Source organism: Siniperca chuatsi, linkage group LG12 (genome assembly GCF_020085105.1).
Source record: "Siniperca chuatsi isolate FFG_IHB_CAS linkage group LG12, ASM2008510v1, whole genome shotgun sequence".
Classification (NCBI taxonomy): domain Eukaryota; kingdom Metazoa; phylum Chordata; class Actinopteri; order Centrarchiformes; family Sinipercidae; genus Siniperca; species Siniperca chuatsi.
This window is the reverse complement of record NC_058053.1, coordinates 22,802,308-22,825,776: the sequence shown is the minus strand read 5'-3', so window position 1 is coordinate 22,825,776 and position 23,469 is coordinate 22,802,308. Positions and strand designations below refer to the sequence as shown.

The 23,469-nt window shown below is 39.5% G+C and overlaps 1 protein-coding gene across 5 annotated transcripts in view; it reads right to left on the bottom strand.

The window, feature by feature from the left end:
- The window catches only part of cacnb4a (calcium channel, voltage-dependent, beta 4a subunit), a 36,997-nt gene extending 15,534 nt beyond the window's left edge, over positions 1-21,463 (bottom strand). For 2 of the 5 annotated variants that reach the window (XR_006380044.1, XM_044215765.1), the window contains exons 1-2: positions 21,167-21,462; positions 18,724-18,807 (exon numbers count right to left, since the gene is read on the bottom strand). Coding sequence is in view for 4 of the 5 variants with exons in the window: in XM_044215765.1 (XP_044071700.1) it covers positions 18,724-18,807; positions 21,167-21,229 (147 nt within the window). In the remaining variant the exon portion in view is untranslated. Of the gene's footprint in view, positions 1-10,296; positions 10,682-18,723; positions 18,808-21,166 lie in introns of those variants that run through there. The other 3 variants (XM_044215766.1, XM_044215768.1, XM_044215767.1) reach the window with 3 other exon arrangements.
- Between the last annotated feature and the right edge of the window lie 2,006 nt (positions 21,464-23,469).

Sequence of the window (23,469 nt, the reverse complement as noted above, 5' to 3'; positions counted from 1 at the left end):
GTGTTAGAGTATAAACAAAGACTAAAAACATATATCATGATGTTATTATGTAATTTATGGATTGAAATGAATTCACATCACAGCAGTGTTTTTCACTCTTTCACTCTCTCTTCTAGTCCAGTAAGCTATTATCCTCCATTCTATCTCTGTGATGGAGTGAGTGATGTTGTGGCTATGTAACACAAACGCTGTACTTCACACTACACTATAGCTGAGTAATCACTACATTACCATTAGGAACAACTAGCTCAGTGCAGAGACTCTCTGGGGTCCACAAGATAAATACTGCTCATCATTGCTTTCTAGTACAGGTACAGGGAATGGACTGTGTACAGTCGCCTGCAGGATGCCGTACACACTAGCCTCTCCAGGGTCAGGAGCCAGTTATTTGCCTTCACCAGCAAGTAAAAGAAAGGAAGAACTGAAAGATGAGAGTGAGTATGGCTGCTGCTACTACAGTTACCACCACCGACATCAATATCCTTTATGATTCATTGGCCACACAGTGTCTGTAACCCACCTGTCTACAGTCATTTGTAACCCTCTTTGTTTGCCAGTCTGTCTGTCGTTATCTGCCATTTAGTCCAAACTGTCCGTTTCTCTTGCTTGTTATTTATAGCAACAAAAAGGCACTATAAAAGCACTAATGCAGTTAACACTGTATTGTTCCAGTCAGTCAGTCCACATCAAACCTTTATTTATTGGCTTAACTACTGCATGCAACAATCAGTGCTTATTGTGAAACATGTAAAAACCTTCTATGATATGGGACCATGTTGCATGATGTAATGCTGTACACAGTATAGTGCAATGGCCATGACATGCACCATGACATAGTGCATGAAAGAGCTCATGAATTTTAATGACTTCTTTACTTTCATGTCATGCAATCAAAGCGGTTCATCCCTCACTGGGTGAGAGACTTCCTGCACTCCGTATTAACCTTCAAAAGATTGAAAACAAATGAACAAATAAATCACTGAATAACACAAGCTTCTATATAAATAAAGTAAAATATCCTTTTCTATGTCTTACCTCAACAGTATACAATCCACAAGCTGTAGAGATCAAACAACTAAACAGATTTTTTTCTTAGGGTATTAAGAAAAAATGTGTCCACACAAACTTTCCTTTTCATCTTCTTTCAATTGTAAAAAAAAACTCTTGTCCTAAATAACCACATTCTCTGTATAAACACTGTTACTGTGTATTCCAACTCTTTTCTGTCAGCCTTTATAGGCTCTGTTTGACACCATGAAATAAAATCAGTAGGGAACATAACAGCCGACAACTCAAATTACAGCTAAATTCCATTGTGACAAAACTGTTACAGCTAAAACAGATGTTATGAAATGCTGAATAATTCACCTTTAAAAAAAGATATACAAATAGAATTTGGAATAATTTGAGAGTAGGGCTGAAGAAGGATCATAGTCGGGATTTTAGAGATTGCTGTTATCCTTTAAAGTTACACATGCAATGCAAAGTGTAAGTTTCAAACATTTGGCTCACTAAAACCCCCAAATATCACCAAATACCACCAAGAAGCATACTGGATCAAATGGCCAGAGTTGCTGCAGTAAAAGTCCTATTCATTTTTCCAAAACTGAACATTAGGTGACTGGCTGTGCACTTCCAACACATGGATGAGCATGAATCTCTCCCGGTGCAAACAATGACCAACTATGTTTGACACAAATTCTGGTTCATTGATAAAAAGTCAAAGGCTACAAGACTATACACAACAACTAAAGGAGAGCGCTCAAATATGAGTCCCACTGAGAAACCAGCGGCTCTGACTATTTTGCTACCCAATACAGGCTGGATAAACAATTAATTAAAATAAATATATTAAAATGTATATATATTATAAAATCTATCTTTAATCGCTCTGATGGTCAAATTCAGCATTTTACAGAATTGTGTGAATCTTGGCTGACGAAAAGTACATCTCTATCTCTCTCTGTCCAAGTGGCCGCTGTGGATGCAACATGTCACCACTCGGCTGTTGAAGCGTGAAGATCACGGAGGCGTTCCATCTCTGACTACACTCGTGTGCTTGAATCTGGACCGTCAAGTCACATTAGTGAAGCCCATAGCTATCAAACAGACAGCAGTAAGTGTGGAGTTGATCGCTGCTTCCCACTTCCTATTATTCTCCCCTTTTTGTTTGTTTCAGCTGCTACTATGACCAAATGTCAGCTCTTCAGGAGCAAAGAAAAGCAGCCTTATTTTTAGCTCCAGACTCTATGCTTTAGAGTTTATTCAGTGTTGTTTAAAAAACATTTCCATCAGCCAAAGAGTTGAAGAATTCTCAATGCATGAAGTACTGTATTGTTTAAAAGACCTTAAATGTAGGCCAGTTATATTTAATTCTCATAATATTGTTGGATCAACATGCTAGTCTAATTAAATCTTAAATGTTGATATTTCTTTATGACAACTTTTAATACATCTTGTAATTAGGGAAAGTTCTTCATTTTTCTATGCTGTTTTGAGAATTTGTCAATAGTAGTGATGATATATTTTTAAAAATTAGATCAAACCTTAATCATTTTTTAAAATACTGACTGAATTGTGTCTGTAGTACCGAAAACTGTCAAATAACCAACGTCAGCACTGAATGCTTAGTATAGATTTTTATGTATATGGTTATGTATGTATGTATATACATATAGCTTTATATACTACAATAAATCACTGTTGATGGGTATTTGTGTAAGAGGCCATCTTTAAAGTCATTCACAAACCCAAATAAATCATCTATATTTATGAACTGCTAATTCAAACGTGGAGATGCTCTGTGCTGTTACATCTCCAGCTCCTCAGGTCGGGTGGATCTGCTTTCGATTTTGCTGGACAGCCAGCTGGTGGACATTTGGAGTCCTGCAGACTCAGCCAAATGGGGTGCAAAACTGGCCCCCAGCACAAATGTTTACCTAACAGATGATGGCACAGTCTGTTGGCCCCATGGATGCTGCCACATACTCTGTTCAACACAACCCATTAACAGCATCCATCCACAGAGGGCAGGGATGGACAGTACGGACAGATATGCCGTGTTAGAAACAGAGCCTCTTTAATAAGAGCAGAAAATGTGAGATTTTGCGAGCAAGCGAGTGGCTCTTTAAAAAGCTAATAGAATCTTTATGAGGAACTGTGATCATGAACATTTCTCACATAAATATTAATTAATGAAGCAAGTAAAAAAAAATCCAAAACAGATCTTTGTCTACAACCTTGATCTGTGATCAAGGTTGTAGACTTTGGTCTATTTATGTGCTGAGCCACACCCCTGTTGAAGTTCATTGTTCAATATCTTGAAAACTAAATAAGACAACAACAAGCTTTATACAACTTCTGATAAGCTCCATCCAATGATGATCCACTGAAAATTTGGTAGCAATCAGACCTACGGTTTAGGAGGAGATGTCAAAAATGTGTTTCTCAAAACATTCAAAATGGCAGAAAATCTAGTTAAGCAGACTTAGTGGTCCAAGAGGCTTGTTTGTAGAGCACATTGAACTGGACTTGTGAGAGAAATTTCAAGTCATTCGGACTTACGGTGTGAGGGGCGTGGCCTGTTCAAAATTGCATTTTTGGGCCTTAATTACAGCACCACCATGTGGCCGATGGGGCTCATATTTCTGTGGAAGCACATGCACATCATTTCCAGTTACTTGGCCAAGTTTCGTGTTTCTAGCTCATTCCAGCTCACAGCAATTTGAGCCGAAGCAACAGACAACAAATAATAATAATAAACCGGCGCAAACATAGAAGAGTTTCAGCCCTTTTGGGGCTCGAACCCCTAACTATCTAGCCTTTGTAGAAAACCTGATAAAATAACTCGAAATATGTGATCAATGAAAGTTAAAAGGAGTATAATTTCAAAATATGTGGAAGCAGCTGTAAAAACTGTATACAGTGCATGTATAAGTACACGTGCACACACACAATGGGGTAAAGCTCATGGGAGCAGGAAACATGCTTACAAAGGGCTGCTTGACATCAGAACTAAGGGATGATGTATTGCTTTAAATTCTGCCCTGTTCTATTTCTTTTCCAGCAATAGCGGCTCCTTTTTCCACAACCACCTCATCCAATTACCATCCTCAGCCACTTTCACAGCAGAACAGATGTTTTGCATGATTGCATTCTCTGTTGCGATCAGCTGTTTACATGCCACAATGAAAGAGACAGAGGTAAACTCTGTATTATCATTATGACATGGTAAATAGTAGTCTCACTATATAGATGTGGCCTGTAGGCCTGCCGATAGTGAGTAAATTACATGTTTGACTGATGGCAGTGACATACAGTCAATTTATTATTGTGGAGTAATCCTTTCAATCTTTTCCTAGTTGAACAGGATAAGAAGACTTGTTCTTGTCCTGAATGTGGAAGCATTGTTGAAAGCCTACTACATGGCTTCAGTGAAAAAAATACTACAATTGCATATTAATAATTTAATGAATATAAATGGCAAAATGTGCAACAGAGGATTTGTACTGCAGTAAGTCTTTGAAATCAACCTGCCAGGCTGGACGGAAAGGATTAATGCCTTTGTCCAGGGCTTCTAGGCGCCTCTGCTAATGATCCATTCAGAGCCATGGGAGTCTTTCCTTGATACAAATAACTGTTATTTACTGTCTCATTACAAATGAAATCTATAACTGGAGGACTGGAGAGAAATGAAAATTTCTCAGTCCAGTCCACTGGCCGCTACAGACAGGCACCTGCTTTATGTTTCACAATTCAGAATAATGAATGAAACAGAAGATACATTTTTACCTCAGATGGGGAGGTTTGGATTTCCATCCTGTATTATTGCTTGTTTGTTAGTTATGCTACTAATGATTATGTTCATTAAAAATGTTCCATTATTTTTTGATTGATCAATTAATTGATTAGTTTATAAAATATGAAAAAATAGCAAAAAAGTATCCAGAGCCCAAGGTGACATCTTCAAATAGCTTCTTCTGTTTGACCAACAGTCAAAAACACAAAGATATTCAATTTACTAACTAATTTTAGCAATAATCATTTCAGCACTGATCTCAAAAACTACCCCACAGATTTGAGTGAAATTTGCTTCAAGACATATCTATCAGTTGAGGCTAATTTATATCTAAACAGATGGTTTGCCCGTTTTCAAAAACACATTTTCCAACACACTCCTCTACATTTTAATCCAATTTTACCATATTTGGTACATACAGTATTTGGATGAGTCCGTCAAAAGTATACTTTTTTTCTAATTGGTTACCATATTCTTCTTGGTGTGGCCTATTTGACATTAACTGCCATAACTCTTAAACAAATTGTGTATGTTCAACCAAATTCTCATGACAGGTGCAGATAAACATGTATACTCTTACAGTATATACACATACGAGAACTCCAGTAAAAATGTAAATGTGTTGTAGTTTCTGTAAGATATCTTCGTATTGTAAGACAAGACTAAATTTGATTCTATTGACTTCTTTAAAATCATGAAGTAGACAAAAGGCAAACCACTGTGCAAATATGGCAATTTAATTAATGATCCTCACATTTTCCACTTTACATTCCTGAAACTGTTAAGGCACGAATGACAAAGATGATGTCATTCAGCTCATTTTACTGGAAAGGACAGAGAGTGTGCACAGACACAACCAACAACTCTGCCAACCAACCTCTTCCCCTCATCTCTTTCTGTCTCCTGTCTCTACACACACACACACACACACACACACACACAGACAATGAGTTGTTTATGAGGTTGTTATCTAGGAGTGTCAAGTGGCCAGTCTTGAGTCCATCGTGCCACACTCAAGCCTTATCTGTTCAGACGCCAAAGCTCAGTCTGTTTTCCCATCTCCATCCTTCTTCCTCCCCTGACCCCCCACGCTTATCAGACCCAGGCTAAAAGGCTAAAAGCATTCTCTCTTCATTATGTCCACCACCAACATGGTTGGAGAAGTGGAAAAATACTTCTAGGCTCGCTTTAAAACAACTGAGCCCAAATAAGGGACTGGAGCTCATTATTCACTTATATTACTTTATTCATAAAGTTTAAAGGGCTTAAGTTTTGATGTACACAATGTTGTCTTCAGACTCAAAGAACACTCCTTCCACATCCTTGAAAAAGTACAATTACTAATCAGCCCCTGCAGCGGGATTACTAGGCTTTGTATTTTACATAATAGCTTTTGTAAAGGTGAGTCATACATTAAACAACACAGTATATATGTGCAAATCTGTAGGGCAAGTTGTTCTGTAATGCAATTATTAAAATGGAAATATTCAGCAATAACATCTGAGTTTAACTTTGCTTTAACTGAACCAATAATTGGTCCACGCCCCCAAAATGGAAATAAGAATAAGCACAAGATACCTAAATTCTGTTAAGACAATTGTGAAAATATTGGTGGGGAAAGTGATGGAGCATCACGTTAACAGCTCATTTCAAAGTGCTCTTGAGCAGCGCACTTAACGCTCTGAAATCTTTTGTTGTTTTTCAAACATGCTCTACATGGTGATTTGACTTGACTAACATTTCTGGTGCAAACTCTCAGTGGCTGAGAAAGCGTGCAGTTGCATGAACACGAAGCATCGCTGCACTGGAAAGAACAGGCATTCGCAATCAAAAATCTACAATCTGGTGGGTGGCATGGGCATGTACTGTATGGCTATCAGAAAACATTACATTCATATAGAGTGCCAAACAATGTCCCTGAGTAGCTTATAACACATTCAAGGAAAATCAGCTGGAACTGAGTCAGACAAGAGAGCCTGCAGGTCATTACGGGTTGAGGATGCAACAAATGCATTAAGTTTCCCTGCCTGTCACCTTAGAAGTCCCTGGACAAAGTCTCACTTCCGAAAAATCCAGACACCCACAAGTGCTGATAGCAAACCACAAAGACAGTAAGAGCCCCAAAGATGTCTTCTGTAGTGCTGCCAACACCGCCCTAAACATGGTACAGCGTGGAACACAGCAGCAGTGACTGTTTATGAAGCAGTTTTATAAGTTTGGATTTAATGGAATCCGTGACAGTGGACCAAAGAAGACCCACACACCTGCTGTGTCGACAGAAAGCAGTCAGTGGAGTCACTGATAAAGTCAATCCAAAAAATTAAATGGAACCTGTTGCTGAATTTGTAGTAATGAAATAACGAATGGATCCATTTATGCAGTATCTTAATAGGGGGCATGAGACAGTCTCCTTGAGACAGGATTAGGATTTTACAGAGAATCCATGTCCTGAACAGTCTGAGGTGGGAGCAGTTATTTTGAGCATCCAGGGCTCTGTCAGTAAAAACCCTGCCCCCCATTTTGGGCATAGACATTGTTAGGTGACTGACAGAGCACTTCTAGGCTCAGGACAAAAATGAAACTCTCCTGGTTATATCATCAGTACAAAAGATGAACTGTTCTAGAAAATATCTGGTTCTTCGATAAAAAAATCAAAAGTACAAGCGTTTGGACATAAAAACATAAAGAGATAAGTCCACTCCCAACATTTTGGTACAAAATAAAACCCACTCACTGAGTTTAAACTTCAGTTGCATGCGCCGCTAACAGCAAACTGAAGCTGAAGATTAAAGCAACTATAATCAGTATTTTTATAATAACAAAATCAAATGACGAAATATGTGAAAGGGGTCACTTGTAGTGAACCTAGAGAATTATCAGCTGAATCTGCCGCTCTCCTCAGCTTTAAGGAGCTCTATAACGAGTTCCAGCTCATTGTTCAGCTGTCCGGTCCACAACTTCACTGTTTTGGTTCACTCTCACCGCTCTCCGAGCGTCATTTCCAGCCGCAGCAGGCAGCTGTTTTCAGGGTAAACGCTCTAAAAACCCACTGTACACTACCTGCTCAGCACCAAACAGCAGACACAGTTAGCAACTAGATACTGAACACAGTGGAGCACTTAGCAGCTAAAGAGCCAGATATTTCCCTCAGGAGTTGGTAGAGACCAAAAACAGAGCTAAAAGAGAGTGAACATTGGACTTATATTCAACAGGTGGACAGAAACACGACTCCAAATGAATGCTAATGTTGATCCGTAACTGCTGAATGTATAAATAAGCAACTGTTTGCTAACAAGTTGCCATACCAACTTAAAGGTGATGATATGTCAATGTTGTGCTCACAACTTGTTTCCACTGCCCCCAAATGGCCAAAACCTTTTAGAAACGTAGAAAAGGTTTCAGTCGTAGTCATCTGGACACTGTTTTCAGAATCAAGACGTTTCGGCTCCCATCCGGAAGTCATTCTCAATTGAGAATGACTTCCGGATGGTCCGGATGGAAATGTCTTGTCCAGATGACTACGACTGAAACCTTTTCTACGTTAGAACACTCCTGGACGAATGAGGGACTACACCGTCCCTTTTAGAAACCTTATAAAACACTCAGCAGTTTAAATCAGTTCACTTTCAGATTCTGGGTCAATGTTGGATGAATTCAGCAGCCATGGTAAAAGTGTTTCTTCCCAATTGTAACAATGAAGTGTTCTGAATTTGTTACAGCTCTGATTTGTGCCTCAGGTTGGCGTGGCATCTTAAGCACCATATCAATGATGGCTTAACATGATATCTCAGATCCAAAGTTGGCCATGACATAAACCAATAGCACTGTTCAATTATCCAAGAGAATACTCAGCTTCTATGAGAAATATTGAGGATATCACTGAAAACTATTTCAAATGTTTTTGGAGTGGTAAAAAATCCAGCCAGTAAACCAGCGACTCCTCCCACTTCTGAACATCTATCTGGCCAAAAGTATGTGGACACCCCTGGCTACATGTCGACTTGTTCTGGGGCTGTTTGTCTTGGTTTGGGCTTTCCTGTTTTAACATGAAATGCCCAAGTGCACAAAGCCAAGTCAATAAAGACGTGTTTTTTTCAGTTTGGTATGGAATAACTAAACTGCCCTACACAGAGCCCTGACCTCAACCCCATCCAACACCTATGGGAAGAACTGGAACACCCACTGTGAACCAGGCTTTATCGCCCAACATCAGTGTTGTGGCTGAATGGGAGCAAACCCCTGCAGCTAGGTTCCAAAATCTGATGGAAAGCCTAAAACCAGAAGAAAGGGTTCAGATACAACAGAAGAAGAAGGGTGTGAGAGAAAATGTATGGAGATCTGGGAGCTGGTGAATGAGTTCAGTTTAACTGCAAATTCTGCTCTGTTTGCATGTGCACACTATCATGAACATTTCATCACCCCCAATATGTGTGTGTGTATTCACGTGCACACAAACACACACACATACAGTTCTATTAAATAATGCCCATGGTTTTGAACTGAGATGTTGAACAATCATATATAGGCCCTTGCTAATACTGTGGATAGGACAGAATGTGTGAAAAATTCCCTCCACCTTTAATCTTCCAGAGGCAGCCAGGATGTCAGGAGGAGTTACAGAAAGGTCTTGACAGATTCTGGCTCAGTGGGATTCCCTCCTCCCCTCCACCCAGCAGCAGCTCCTACATTTATTGCCTTTGTAAGCATTTTTCCGCTACTCTGACACGTTCGTATCCCATGAATGCCCACTCTGCCCATCAACAATAATGTTGGCCTCTCTGTATCAAAGGCAGTAGGTAGGTCTATCTGTGTGTACAATCACCTGTGTGTGGAAAAGATGAGAAACTATACTTAATGACAAGGGAATGTGACGTTTCTTTATCATGCATGCATTCCCGTCTTGCGCGAACGACGTCGCAGGTGGATGCAACAGCACATCAGTATGATACAGATGGCTATTGTGTGTGATCATTATGATCATAGCTGTTGGTCTTTTCAGTAAACCTTGATGAAGTATAGTGGGGATCGATGAAGGAAGAGACAGACAGACAAGTGAGAAAAATACAAATGAAGTCACAAAGGAAGACAAGATCACATACAGTAGACATGCTCACATACAAATACCCACAATGCTCATAAACAGAGCTTTACAGCATGCATACTGGCCATTCATCCATACGGAGAGATGGTAAAGAAATACTGCTCAGATCTGCAGACGCTCAGTCCAGACAGGAGGAGAACAGTCATCTGGCTGGCAGTATCAGTGAGAAAACTGTACAGTAGGTTGACTGAGGAGACACACGCTCTTTCAAATACACACATGCCGACACACACACTTGTGCACACCCTTCCCCCAACCTCTCCTAACTCCCCCGAGAAGAGTGCACGCTCAGCCCACTCAAGTCTCAACGCATTCTGTGGGTGTTTATGAAGGGATCAACCCGCTACGACACAAAAGAGAAGCATGGTTTACAAGTGTCATACGCCCCTCCACTCACCGCCTCCGAGTCTTCAAATCCATGTAGGTACAAGTTATCGTACATGGAGTGAGATTCCAAAAAGCAGCTCTTCGGCGCAAAATAAGACAGAAACAGTAAATGATCAACCTGTTCCAGAGAGGATGGATGATGAGGACAGGGGAGTGACAGAGCCCACCAGCAGTCTCTTTCTCCACATTGAAGGTAGACCACAGAGCAATCAGACCACACCAGAGCAGCAGATGGAAAAAAAGAGGTGGAGCCCTGTATTTCCCTGATGCTGAACTGGATGTTATTGCCCCCGAGCCGAGCGAGTGTTGGTTCCCATTATAAGGCAGCCTGGTTGTCCCCAGAGGCGGCTTAGACCTGGCATTTCATCTGCCTTCCAAGCTCAGCTCACACAAGCCAATCCCTTCCTCCAACACTGGCTGATGACAGAGGTGGGATGTAGTGAGCCGATTGGCTGGTGGAGGCTCCAGTCAATATACTGAATATAATACTGAATAAGGAAGAGGCAGAGAGGGCGATCTGCAGCCTGAGAGCGGTGTTAACCAGCAAACTCTGTAATCTGTACATGTATGTGTGTGTTTGAGGTAATCTCTTAACCTAAACACCCATTTGCAAAGACTGACATATAATTTACACACTCAGAATCGCAGCAAAGGTGAACAGCTGAGGTATGATACCTTAAACTGGAGGCAGACCTGACGCTACTGAGCCGCTGCTCTGTTACAACAAGTGTTAATCATGCATTTAAAGCTTTGTGAACGCACTGGGGCCATAAAATCAATCTATAAATGTCTGTTTCAGGGAAACTGATCATATAGGAAATCAGTCAAGAAGAGAAATAGAGTTTAAGTCTGAGTTTGTCACCTTTTACGAGCACTGTCCCTGTCGAAAGCATTCACAGAATAATGAATGAATGTTTAAGCTATTCCTTCTGTCCTAATGAGAAATATCTGCTCATTTTTTCATTTTACAAATCCTGACCAAGGCTCTTAGTGATCTGTTCGCTGAGCTGTTCATTAAGCTGAAGAAGTCCGTGGGATACAGCTGAAAGTTTCGGTAATCGCTAATTAAGTAAACTTTGAGATATCATTTTTATCACAGTACATGTGTTCCCAAAGTCAAGGATGAACCTTCACACTCTAAAATTAAATTAAATAGATTAAAAACATTCAAAAAAGAGAAACACGATGACAGAACTTAATCAAAAGCAAAATATTCTAATAAAACCAAAATGCTGTAAAAGCTGTCTAGATGTAAATATAATATTAGTATTATACTAATATGTATTATTTCCCTGCATGTTCATATACTATTTCTACAATTTAAGCTATGCAACTCCTGTGTGGGGAATACAGGTAAAACATTTCATTCCATTCCACATCCATTGACCCTGTTAAATACACCAATAAATCAATAAAGAAATAATTAATTACATTAATTTCACATCTATTTTGTTTAATTATCAAATCCACTTGAAACTACAAGAGACTATTTTTTGTTCTGAGTCTAAGCTGCTTCTTTGACAAAGTAGAGCAACAGCGCCCCCTCCTGACAAACCGTGTTACAGCAGACGCACCTGCTCCTATCAGATGATGCATCTTCATCAAACCTGCCACAGTTTTCTTTTTTCTTCCTCTTAACAAGCACCTCTCAAAACACCTAATGGCTTCATAATCATCTATCCGATATTCTAGTAGAGGAACAGAGGTGACACATCAAAGAGCTACTTGGTGGTACTTTTTCATCAGACACTGACCTGTGTCCCAGCAGCCCTCAGCCCTCTCAGGCCTACTAAAGTCAGCCACAGTAGATCAAGGAAAAGCCTTTAACATTAAGCGCTGCTACACTCAGTTGCATGTTCCACCTGACACAAGTGCCACAAGTCTGCAGGTGCATAAAGTAACACATTAGGGTTTTTGTTTTTTTTTGGGAGAGAGCTAGATAAAGAAGGGGGAAGTTATATATAGAGAGAAAGAACATATTAGGTGAGTAAGTACTCTCGGAGGAGATAGGTCTTCAAGTGATTTTTGAAGACAGAGAGGGGTTTTGCTGACAGTTTGGCAGGATCATTCAATTCAAATCACCACATAGCTATGCTGTTGGAATTTGTTACCAGTACAAAGTGTAACACCATCAACATGAATGCATCAAGAGTAAATACACAATCATCAGGCCAAACTAAACAAAGAACAGACCACTCAGCATTTAGTTTGACACATAGTTGAAGATACTTAGCTTTAATGTCATTAGAGAGCACACAAAATGCCCTGTGACATTCAGCTTAGACCTCAGGGAACCAGAGCACAAAAATGTGTTTCTGTGTGATTGTGTGTGTGTGACTGTTCTATGTATTCATCATTTTGTGGGGACAAACGCTGGTTTAAACATTGATTTTATGATTAAGACTTGGTTTTAGGGTTAGGGTTGGAATCACGACTAGGTTTAATGTTGTGGTTATCATTAAGGTTATAGCAAGTCACAAGGGGACGAATGTAAGTCTTCACAAGTACAGGAGTGTAAGTAGTGCTGAAACAATCAATTTCTCGATCAAAAGAAAATGAATTGACAACAATTCTGATAATCGATTCATTTGTTTTGGACTGTTGGTCAGACAAAACAAGCACTTATGTTTGATAAGTGTGTGATATGACAGACATTTTTCACCTTTTCTATATTTTCTCGTTTAGCACTAAATCTAATTTAAAAAATCCATTAATGGATAATGAAAATAATCATTAGTTGCAGCCCAAGTTTGTGTGCATGAGTGGGTTGTATTTATTTTGTTGTGTTATTGTTGTAGCTTTCAGTAGCATACACAGGTGAGGAAAGACTTGGGAAGCAGTGATAGCCAACACAGCTTAGCAGTATGGAAACTCAAATTTGCTCTTTTCTCCATAAGGGTTGTTGGGGGGGCTCCAGGGGTTACAGATTTACTTAAGAGGTAATGGCAGACTAGCGCATGGTGCCAGCGTGAGCCATGACAGCAGTGGCCGGGCCCGATCAAGTAATTCACGAAATAAAGGCTGCTGAGTTGAGCCATGTGACCTACATAAGAGGGATTGGCAGTGCGAAGAAGCCCCTTCCTTATCACTTTGCAGGCTGCAAGATGAAAAATTCAGTTAAAGGGATGTCTCTGTCTACTGTATTGTGATGCAGAAATTAAATTTAATTTCTGGGAGAAAGCTGTGGCATTATAAGCTTTGCCATCCCAAAATGAGACTTTATTCAAATCTGCAGCAGGCTTTACATTCATACGTATGGGCTAAGACTTCAATTCAGACTTTTTAAAAGAGGCAGTGATGAGGTCTTTGGGTCACAGCTGCATTTCTGCTACAACTAAAAAGTAATTTTTTGGTCTCAGCTGACAAGATTATTATTATTAAAACATTTAACAGCCTGTGCAGAATGTATTACTGTAAAGCATTCAATTTGCAACTTGCATTGCAAACAAAGATGGGTTCTCATGAGAACGTGATGTGCATACAGTATTTTGTAGTTCTAACAAAACATGTTGTATGTATTTACTGCCTTTAAAAACTGCAGTCTTTTTATATATTTTCAATCAATGAACCTTGTTGGGGAAACAAAGGGCTCAAAATAAGCACTTGCAATGTCTGAAACCCCCTTTCCCTCTAAACTTTTTGACGTCGACATGACTGTATCTGACAACTGTTGTAACTCTGTTAAACTAGTTGCCCTAGTGTCGATCATATGCCCTACCTGGCTAACCTAAATCATATGATGTCTCTGTGTCATTAAGAATGAACACATATGTTGCACACATAAAACCTGATGTCCATGGTCGTAGCAGTCCTCCATTTTGCATGACTTTACACGCTTTACCTGTGAACACTGAGAGGTATAAACTGTCTTAGGTCAGTTATTGAAATTGTTGTGTTTCTGTCTTTTCTTTTCATGTTGTCAACAGAGATAGATTTCAATAAGTTCTTGCCTAGCTTCCCCACCTGACTCTTCTTCTCTGGTCTTTTTCAGGCTCGTGATATACTTACTTGTTACCAACGCATGTGCAAAGGCAAATGAGTATGATGCAGCATTATACACAGTGGTGGCAGATGAGGGCCAAATCATGCCTGGCCAACACTGGAATATCTAGTTTGAAAAAGTCTGCTTTTGCACAATGTAAACACAATGACACCCAGAGGTTACTGTATTGTTAGTGTTCAGACCACGGCAGAAAAAGGCGGCAGTAGTCACATGCTCTGTTAGGTACTCTCAAAAACTTTCCACCATTGTTGCTTTTTTTTTTATCTGGTGTTGACCTTATTTCACATACTGATATACTGCCTCCCACCGTTCATGGGATTAATTGCATCTTGCAGACACATAGAGTTAATTTCTGAGAACACGCACAACCAACACCCTGACGCAAGATATGTGAGGTAGCCATCATGTGCATACAAACACGTAGTGAAACACTAGTACTGTATATTAGCTCTCTAAGTCAACAAACACAAATATCAAAGAATGTGGGACCAGGGCAAAGGTCCTCTGTGCCACTTCAATTCTGCAGCTCTGGATTATTCCTGAAAGCAAACATCTGCCGAGCTTTGGCATCCTCTTATCATGGAGGCTGGGCCGGAAACTGCTCAGGCATCCGCTCACCAACCACGCAGAGAAACATCTGTCCATGCGGGCAGTGCATGTAGAAGTTTGGCACACCATCTGGGAGAATCAGCTTTCTACCAGCTCCTCCCTGTAACAGATCTGCTCTGCATATCATGTGGTGACTCATACTGATCAACCATATCTTCTTGAATACATTCTGTCCTTTTCCTGCGAAATCAACGGAACATGGGGAACACGCTGACATTTTAAAACAATCACTTAAAGTATTTTTCTCTTTGAACATTCCTCTCTTTTTAATAGTTTTCTCCTTTTGACTTCCTTTTCCTTTAAATGGACTGATCTGTATGAGGACTTGCCACAGACTCTGGCCCTGACAGTTTGCCATGCTCATCCTCCCTTTACCCAAAGAGTCACTCTGCAGTGAATTCAACCTGCGGAAAACTCCACTTAAAGCCCCTGACAACATAATTTTTCGATCAGCTTATTTCTCTGAGTGGTGGGCTCCTACATGATCACACTATTTTCTGCCAAAGTAAACAGAGATTTTCTGTATTTGTGCTTTTGTCTGTGCTCTTCTCACTGGTTTGAAGTGGGTGAAGTGAGATCGGCAATATTTGAGTCAGGATCTGATGACAGCTGTGTGGTTGTTTGCTTATGTTGCCAGCACAGTCAATCAAATCTGATCAAACCACACCCACACAGTCCTGATGGAGCACGTTAGCTGAGCTTTTGAGTGTTAGACTCTTAATAAAAAATATCTTTGGATGTTTATTCCAAACTGTAATTTTGATTCTTCTTTAGTTAGTCGAGAATATTTAATGTTACAGAGAAATAATTGCGATTTGAAACCAACTTTTCAAGGGGTTTTACTACACCCTTGGAATGCAACACATCACCGAATTTTGTTCTCAAAGTCAATTCCGCATTCAAGAGTTAAATAAACAAATTAATATGAATAACCCTTCTGCCCAGGCTTTTGCCATGTGTCATAAAAGCAAGATTTCAAATCATAGAACTGGGATAAGGATGAAGAATTGAGATCAACAGGACTTACTGTAAATGGTTTTTAAGTCTAAAATGAAGGAGCAAGATATCGAAATGTTCTGAGGAAGAGGAAAAGGTGAATAAATCTGATATAACTTAGTTAATTTAAAGGCTGCATTCTTCTCAGCTTTCACTTCTTGAGCATTTATTGTAAAAAACAAAACAAAAAAACTGTACTTTCTGATGAAAAGGAGGAGGAGGTGCAGTTTCCTGCTAATCAACCTTCTGGGCTTGACCCCTGTTGTTGAAGGGCGGCTGTTACTATGGATACACGAGGGAATCAAAGAGAGCCCACTGCTCCTCTTTCTCACCTGATGACGATCACACCGGTGATGACACAAATCACAGCGGGGGTGTTAAAGACATCTGTGAGCTTGTAACGAGGAAAAGGAGTGAGCAAGAGATTTTATTTGTTCATTTCTCTGTCCTTCTGTCTTACTTACTTCTGTACTGCGGTCTGCGTTTTTTTGTTTCTTCTCCTTTTTATCCGTTCTTTGTTTTTGTCTTTTAACTTTTTTTTTGTTTGTTTCGTTCTTTCTTTCCATTCCATCTTGTTTTTCCTCCTTCCTGTGAGCCACATAATTACTCCATGCCAATTTCATGCAGTGGGTATTCAATAATTAATGGGAGATACATACAGTGCATACACTGGCGAGTTGATTTAAAATACAAAGCCATCAAGAAGGACTGTACTATTCATGAGAATCCATCATCATCTGGTGTTATGCTCTGTAGTTATATTGTCTATACTGAACAGGTTTAGTTGAAATAGTATTAAACGAAAAATCTGAGCAAAGAACGCAAACGCAAAGAAAATCTCACATGTACAAACTGACCTACATGTAATGGGAAATACAGCAGCCCCAGATCTGAGCACTTGACACTATCATAAATCACATACGGCTCTTAGATTTGACAAGTTGTCGTGTGCTTTTGTCAGCATGTCCACGCGAAAAAGCCTCTGACCTCATTCGTTTTGATTTGACGTCGCTGCATCTCCTGAGACACACGAAGCGTTAGCACAGGCCAGCACACGATGGAGGAGTTCGAGGTCAGGTATGGAGAAATGAAAAAGTGAAAGAGGCAGGGAAAAAGAAAGAGAGAGGGATTTGGGACAAAAGGTAGCCAATGACAAAATCTCCTTGTGTTGTTGAATGGCCTCTGTAGCCTCTGTTCCCTTGGTAACTTGTTAGCGGGATGTCAAAGTCTAGGGTGACTCCCTCCTGTATTATGAAGTACAGAAGGGACTTAATACAGGAAACCAATTTGAATTTGTTTTATAGTGGCACATATAAAGGAGGCAGCAGCGACTGTATTCAAACAGCCCTGCCTAACTCCGTCCTTATATTATACAAGGCTGATAGACGCCTCATAAGCAGCTGAGCAGGCTGAATTCCCAGGCTGATACAAATCAAGGTCATCGATTCCCTAAACTACTGCAGAGGCCAAATGCTCCTGTCTTCGCAACATATCGTCTGATGTCATAATCCTTTTGTTCACTTTTCACTTGACATTAGAATCGAACTTTTACGAGTGAAACCAAAAGTTTTGGAATGAACAATTTGATGGATTGAAGCCAGAAACGAGCGGTGGTGCACTGGTGCCAGACCGCTCACTTTCTCAAGTCTCTCAGAAAGATGGAGAGGAATTTCAACAAGAGTTTCTTCAAACAAATCCCCACACGTGTTCACCCTTCACTGTCAGTGCTGGGATTGGTATCACACGTTACAAACTTGGTGTTTTTGATAGACTAATGGATAATTCTCATCAGAGACTTTCACAGAAAAATAGTCAGATTTTTTAAAAGTAGTTTCACCCAGATTTTATGTTCAAATACATGAAAACGTTGTGTTGCTGCCAGAGGAAACTGTACCGCAGTTTACAGTAAATGGAGTCCTCTGGTGGTGAGGACAGCTCAAATATGCTGCCACTAATACAAAGGAAAGATAAATATGGGAAATACATACAAAGATCTGAAGAAAAAATGTTTGTCCTACGGGTGGCGCCATAAGAAAGGTCATATTGTTACCAATATCAAAAAGGTTTATCATTAGCATGGTGGTCATTTTAGGACACAGCAGACCCAGCTTGTCAGGCTCAGCTCCACATTGCAGTACTTTCATCAATAGAAGCTGGACTTTGTCAGCCTCAGTTGTATTTATAGCTTGACCAATATATTGTTGGAATGGCCTGAGTTTAGCTTAACGCAGCTACAATGATATCGGTGTATATGTCAGCCAATATGAAACAATAACTTACAGTAGAGAAATGCCACAGATGTATTTCAGCAACTTTGAAACACTGTCTCATTACATAGTTTGTCCACCAGAGAGCACTGACACGTTTCTCAACAGTAAAATGTCCCACTCAGCACATTTCTTAAATAACCAAATTGAAGTCAAAATATAAAAATGTTTGCTTATGTTATGTGTTTATGGCAAAAAACAAATATTGGTACATTGTGATCATATTTCCAGTATTGGTGGGCTCTACAACTTCAGCTCAGGCTAACATGCTAACATCACAGTTAAGTTGCCATACATGCTTAAACAATCGGATGTTTACATGCTGACATGCATGTAGCACGTAACATTTAGAATCAAGTCAGCAAAAAACACATAACACAACACATAAACATTGATACCACAGAATGTTTGGGCTGTAAATGGTAGCCAAAATGTTACTTTCAGACAGGCCTTTTCATTCATTTCTCTGATTTTCACTATTTTCATTTATTTTCACAGATTTTAAAATCTGATAAATTCCAGGTAGGGTAATGAGCCGTGCTGATATGGTAAAGGGTCCTACCTGTCTGAGGATGAAGCTGGTGGAGGTCGTGCTGCCGTCGGACCTCTTCAGCCGGCTGCGTCTGGAGTAGGTCCCTCTGTTAGCCTGGTGAGGACAAAACACACACATACAAATAAAAATCTCTTCTTCATTCTCTGGTAACTAACTCAAGGACACCTTCCCTCCAGCAACCCGATTAAAACCAGCATCTCAGCCCCCGGGGTTGACAGGGCTCTGGCTCTTTCCAGCTGCCTCTTGTCCTCTGTGATGACCTGATTATATGAGCTCCGTCTTTTACTGCTTTATTAATGACTGCCATACACCAAAATCCATCATACATTTCTTTTGCAGGAGCATTGCTGAGCTGCACAGATTCACTCTGTGTGACCCATTTTCATACGTAGCCAATTTGTTTTAGTGCTTGAGGATCCAGTGAGGTAACACTTCACCTGAGATGCAAGAGGATGGGCGAAATATTATAAATGACTTCTCAGCTTTTCTAACACTGTGTGGCATCCTGTCCTCCTGTGACTTCGGAGAGCATCTGAGGTAAGTGGATGCTTCCAACTTCCAAAGACTGCTGCTGACTTGGACTGCATTTATTTATTCCATTCACCTAGGGATGCAACTAACAAATATTTTCATTATCGCTCAATCTGCTGATTATTTTCTATAAAACTGGACAATTGTGAAAAATGCCTGGCACAATTTCCTAAAGCCCAAGATGACATCCTCAATTTGAATGTTTTTTTCCAACCAACAGTCCAAAACCCGAAGATATTCAGTTGACAAAACAGTGCCAACTCAAGTTCCACAAACTCGCTTTTTCTGGAGCTTTCGACTGTGTCACAGGGTCCTCATCGGCGGATGGAATTTGCTCAGTTGCCATGGAGCTGTATGTTCACACTTTCTATGATTTTAAACAAAAAGCAGCACATACTGACATTTGAGAAGCTGGAACTAGGTAATGTTCAGCATTTCTGCTTAAAAATGACTTTTATCATCATGATTATCATAATACAGTAGTTGCCAATTAATTTTCTGGTGGACAAATAATCTATTAATTGACTAATTGTTTCAGCTCTACAATCATCAGCATTCATTATATCACTAATTTATCTGTTGTTAGTCCTTCCAATGCTGTCTGAGTTCTCTTGCACTTTTCAGATTTTATTTTATTGTAATTGTTAATCGGCAAATATTTTGATAATTGAGTAATCATTTCAGTCAACAATAATGCCAGACATTTGCTTGTTCCAGCTTCGCAAATGTGAGAATTTGCTGTTTATTCTTTGTCATATGTGACAGTAAATGAAATACCTTTGGCATTTGAAGATGTCACCTTGCGTTCTCAGAAATTGTGATGGGCATCTTTTACTCTTTCTTGACATTTCACAGACTGAACGATTACGGTTAATCGAGAAAATAATTGTCAGATTAATCGATAATGAAAATAATCGTTAGTTGCAGCCTTATGTGATGATATACTGTATGTTCTGTGAGATGATATAAACTTGTAGACCATCAGAGATTTTGCCATACCTTTTACTACTACTACATACTGTGGTTAACTATCCCATTAATATTTCTTGTTATATTGGCCATTGTGGACAATACTGCAAATCAATAGGCAGGTCTGATATTTGTCTATACTGGATTTTTATATGATGTTTGCATCAATGAGATGATATATCTTAATCTGTCAGCTGTGGTTATTTGATCCATTGACAGTTTTTGATGGATTTTGTGGAATAATTTGTATATTGTTGAAATATAACAATATCAAGATGTAAAATGACTGTGTGTTTATCTATCTATCTATCTATCTATCTATCTATCTATCTATCTATCTAGGCTATCTGTCTAAAACGCAAAACGTTCAATGGGGATTTGTCTGCATGCATTTAAGGAAACTGACAGTAAAAGTACTGATGCAGCAGAGATACAAATTACAGCCCTGTTCAGTATCAACTGTGCAGCAAATTCTGCTACAGTGCTAAAAATCTGTTTCTTCTGTGGGAAAAGTGACTTGGACCACCTCCTGCATCATGAGAGGGGTTCCATCAGAAAATGCTTAAAAATTAATAACCCAATTTCATTTCTTTTTGAATAAATCAAAGTCTCACCATACTGCAGGACCCGTGTATCTGTTTGATTAATGACACCTCGGGGGCTCATTAGGACTGATGAAAAATGTAGCTTCAGTTAAACACAGAGCAGAATAATGGCTTTAGTGTGTCTGTGGAGAGAAAAATCTATTTTCAATGTTGCTGTCATATTAGGAGTGTATATATTATAGGTACTCCTATAATATATTTTTTCCTATCAATATTATTATTATTATTATTCATATTTGTGTGGGATATTTGTATCCGTTCTTTTAATTCATTAAAATAACTATAAGAGAGGATAAGACAAGAGAAGAAAAAGAAGAGCCTCGGTGATTTCACGCGATTTTTCTTACCTGAAACACGGGCTTCTGCAGCCCGTCTCCTATCCCGTGTCGGGTGTAGATGTGTCGGGACATCTCAGCCAGTTCATCTGTCCAGGGCGGAGGCTGCCGCTCCGTGCCGCTCCACTGGAACTGCTGCTGCTCCGGTGGCGGACAGTGGACCGCCGGCTCCAGCTTTGCTCCGGTTCCGCTTCACGACAACAGAAGAGAAGACACCGGTAGCGGCCGCTCGGCTCTGAAGATGTGTCCCACTCTGCGGAGGGTCTGCACAGATGAAGCCCGTGTATCAGTGCGACCGCAGATACCGACCCTCCCCCTCCACTCCCATCACACAGGGCTGTAGCGCTGCGTTCAAGGACAACGCAGAAATTCTGAACTTCAGCATTGCAACTTGACTATAGGAAAATCATTGTATTTTCGCAAGAAGTAGCCATCAACGCATCACTTCGTCTGAGTGAAATGTAGTAATCTAAATGAATTGTATAGGTGAGAATATATTTGAACATATTCATTGATACATGTTTAGCATATATAGTTAGACATAAATAGCCTAGGCCTACATATATAGGCCTATACTATAAATTACATTTTACACACGCCTCTATTTTGTCTATTTTCTCATTTTCTTCCACATTCTCATAGCCAATATTGCTTCATATTTCACATCCCATGCTCCATATTCACTTTATAACTACTTAGGCTACTTGTGTTCCACTAATACTGTATAGGCCTACATTGTTTTTAATCCTTGTTTTTCTATGTTCTGTCTTTGTATTTTTATAGATTTTATCATTACTTGCACTATAGGCTACACAGCAACTAAGCATTTCACTGCACACAGTTCTGTGTATGTTAACAGGCTAATTGGTCATCAATACTCTCCTTTTAGATGGACTTGACTTCAGAAGCAATAAGCACATCAGACATATTCACAGCTGTTACAGCTGTTTTATTAAGAGACTGACTAGAACATAACTGTGTGGTTGTTACCAAATAAGTCTGTATCACAAAATAAAAGAGGAGTCATGTAAAATAAAAAAGCATGATTTCAGTTTTTGGGGAAGTGATGATAAATGTTTATTCTGTTACAATAAAAATGATCCCGAAACTTAATGTTATCTTTTTAGGGAACGCTCAGGAATGAGTTACAAAGTCTTTTTGCTTTCACTAACTTTGCACTGTAATCTGTATTTCAGAATGCACATTATCTCTTAGGCCTGCTAATGGATTTCTTAATAATTGAAGAAAATAAATTCTCATTTAAAGATGTTAAATTAGTTCTCTCAAACAACAACTGGATGTATGCATGACGAAGCTACAGGAACTCGTTACAATTTTAAAGTTGAGCCACTAAATGCTTTCTCGTGTATCTTTGCTTCCTTTTCTTATCTGTGTTGTTCTCTTTTTTTGTTATGCAACTCATGGTAAATATTGTAATAAGCAAGAAATATGTGCAGACGTTTGGGACATCTCTGATCTTGGAATGTGGACTTTACAAGGAGCATTTGAAGGCAGCATAAACTAACATCATGACCTGGCATTTGGCTGGAGTTCAGGCAAATTCATTCTCTTCATGGTATAAAAAAACCACAACAACCCTCATAAAATACTGACAGAATAGTGTGCCACTACAAATACTGTAGGCTAGATTAAAAATATAATCCAAACAAAATCCTTAAAAAACATGAGCAGAATGGGATGAATATTAAAATGATTCCATGATGATGATGATGACTGGTAAAAGTTTTTAAAAGAACATATTTTAATATATAAAGTATATATTTATAGCATTTTATGTACATTTGTAGCCCAACACTTTCTACTGATTTAGTGCTGCATTCTTCACTTAAAAATAAAACAGGCCAGCTTTATTTCAGCAAATTAACTGGGACAAACAACAGATGATAAAACTTCCTGTCATCCTCACCAGACAGTGCTGCCAGCTGCACGGTTTTCAGACAATCCCACTGCAGGTCTGCAGAAAGCCTTTACATTGTGTATATATCCTGGTGGCATCCTGGAGAATGGCCTGTGGTGTCCTGCCTTGAACATTTAATTAAAGAGAAGTTTTTGCCTGCACCTTGCCACCAGAATAACACTGCCATTTAAAGGATTCCCACTGCATCTTTTGAAAAGTAAAGAGCAGAAACTATAAAAAGGCCAAGTTCCATGAATAAATCATGTCTTCTGGGTAATGGCTCATTCATCATGTGCAGTTGGTGATGTGTACAGGGAAAAGGAGAGGTAATTATGTTCCGTTTAATTATATAAATGTAATTACTTAAAGCCATCCAAAAGGGAAATGTAGGTAGAGA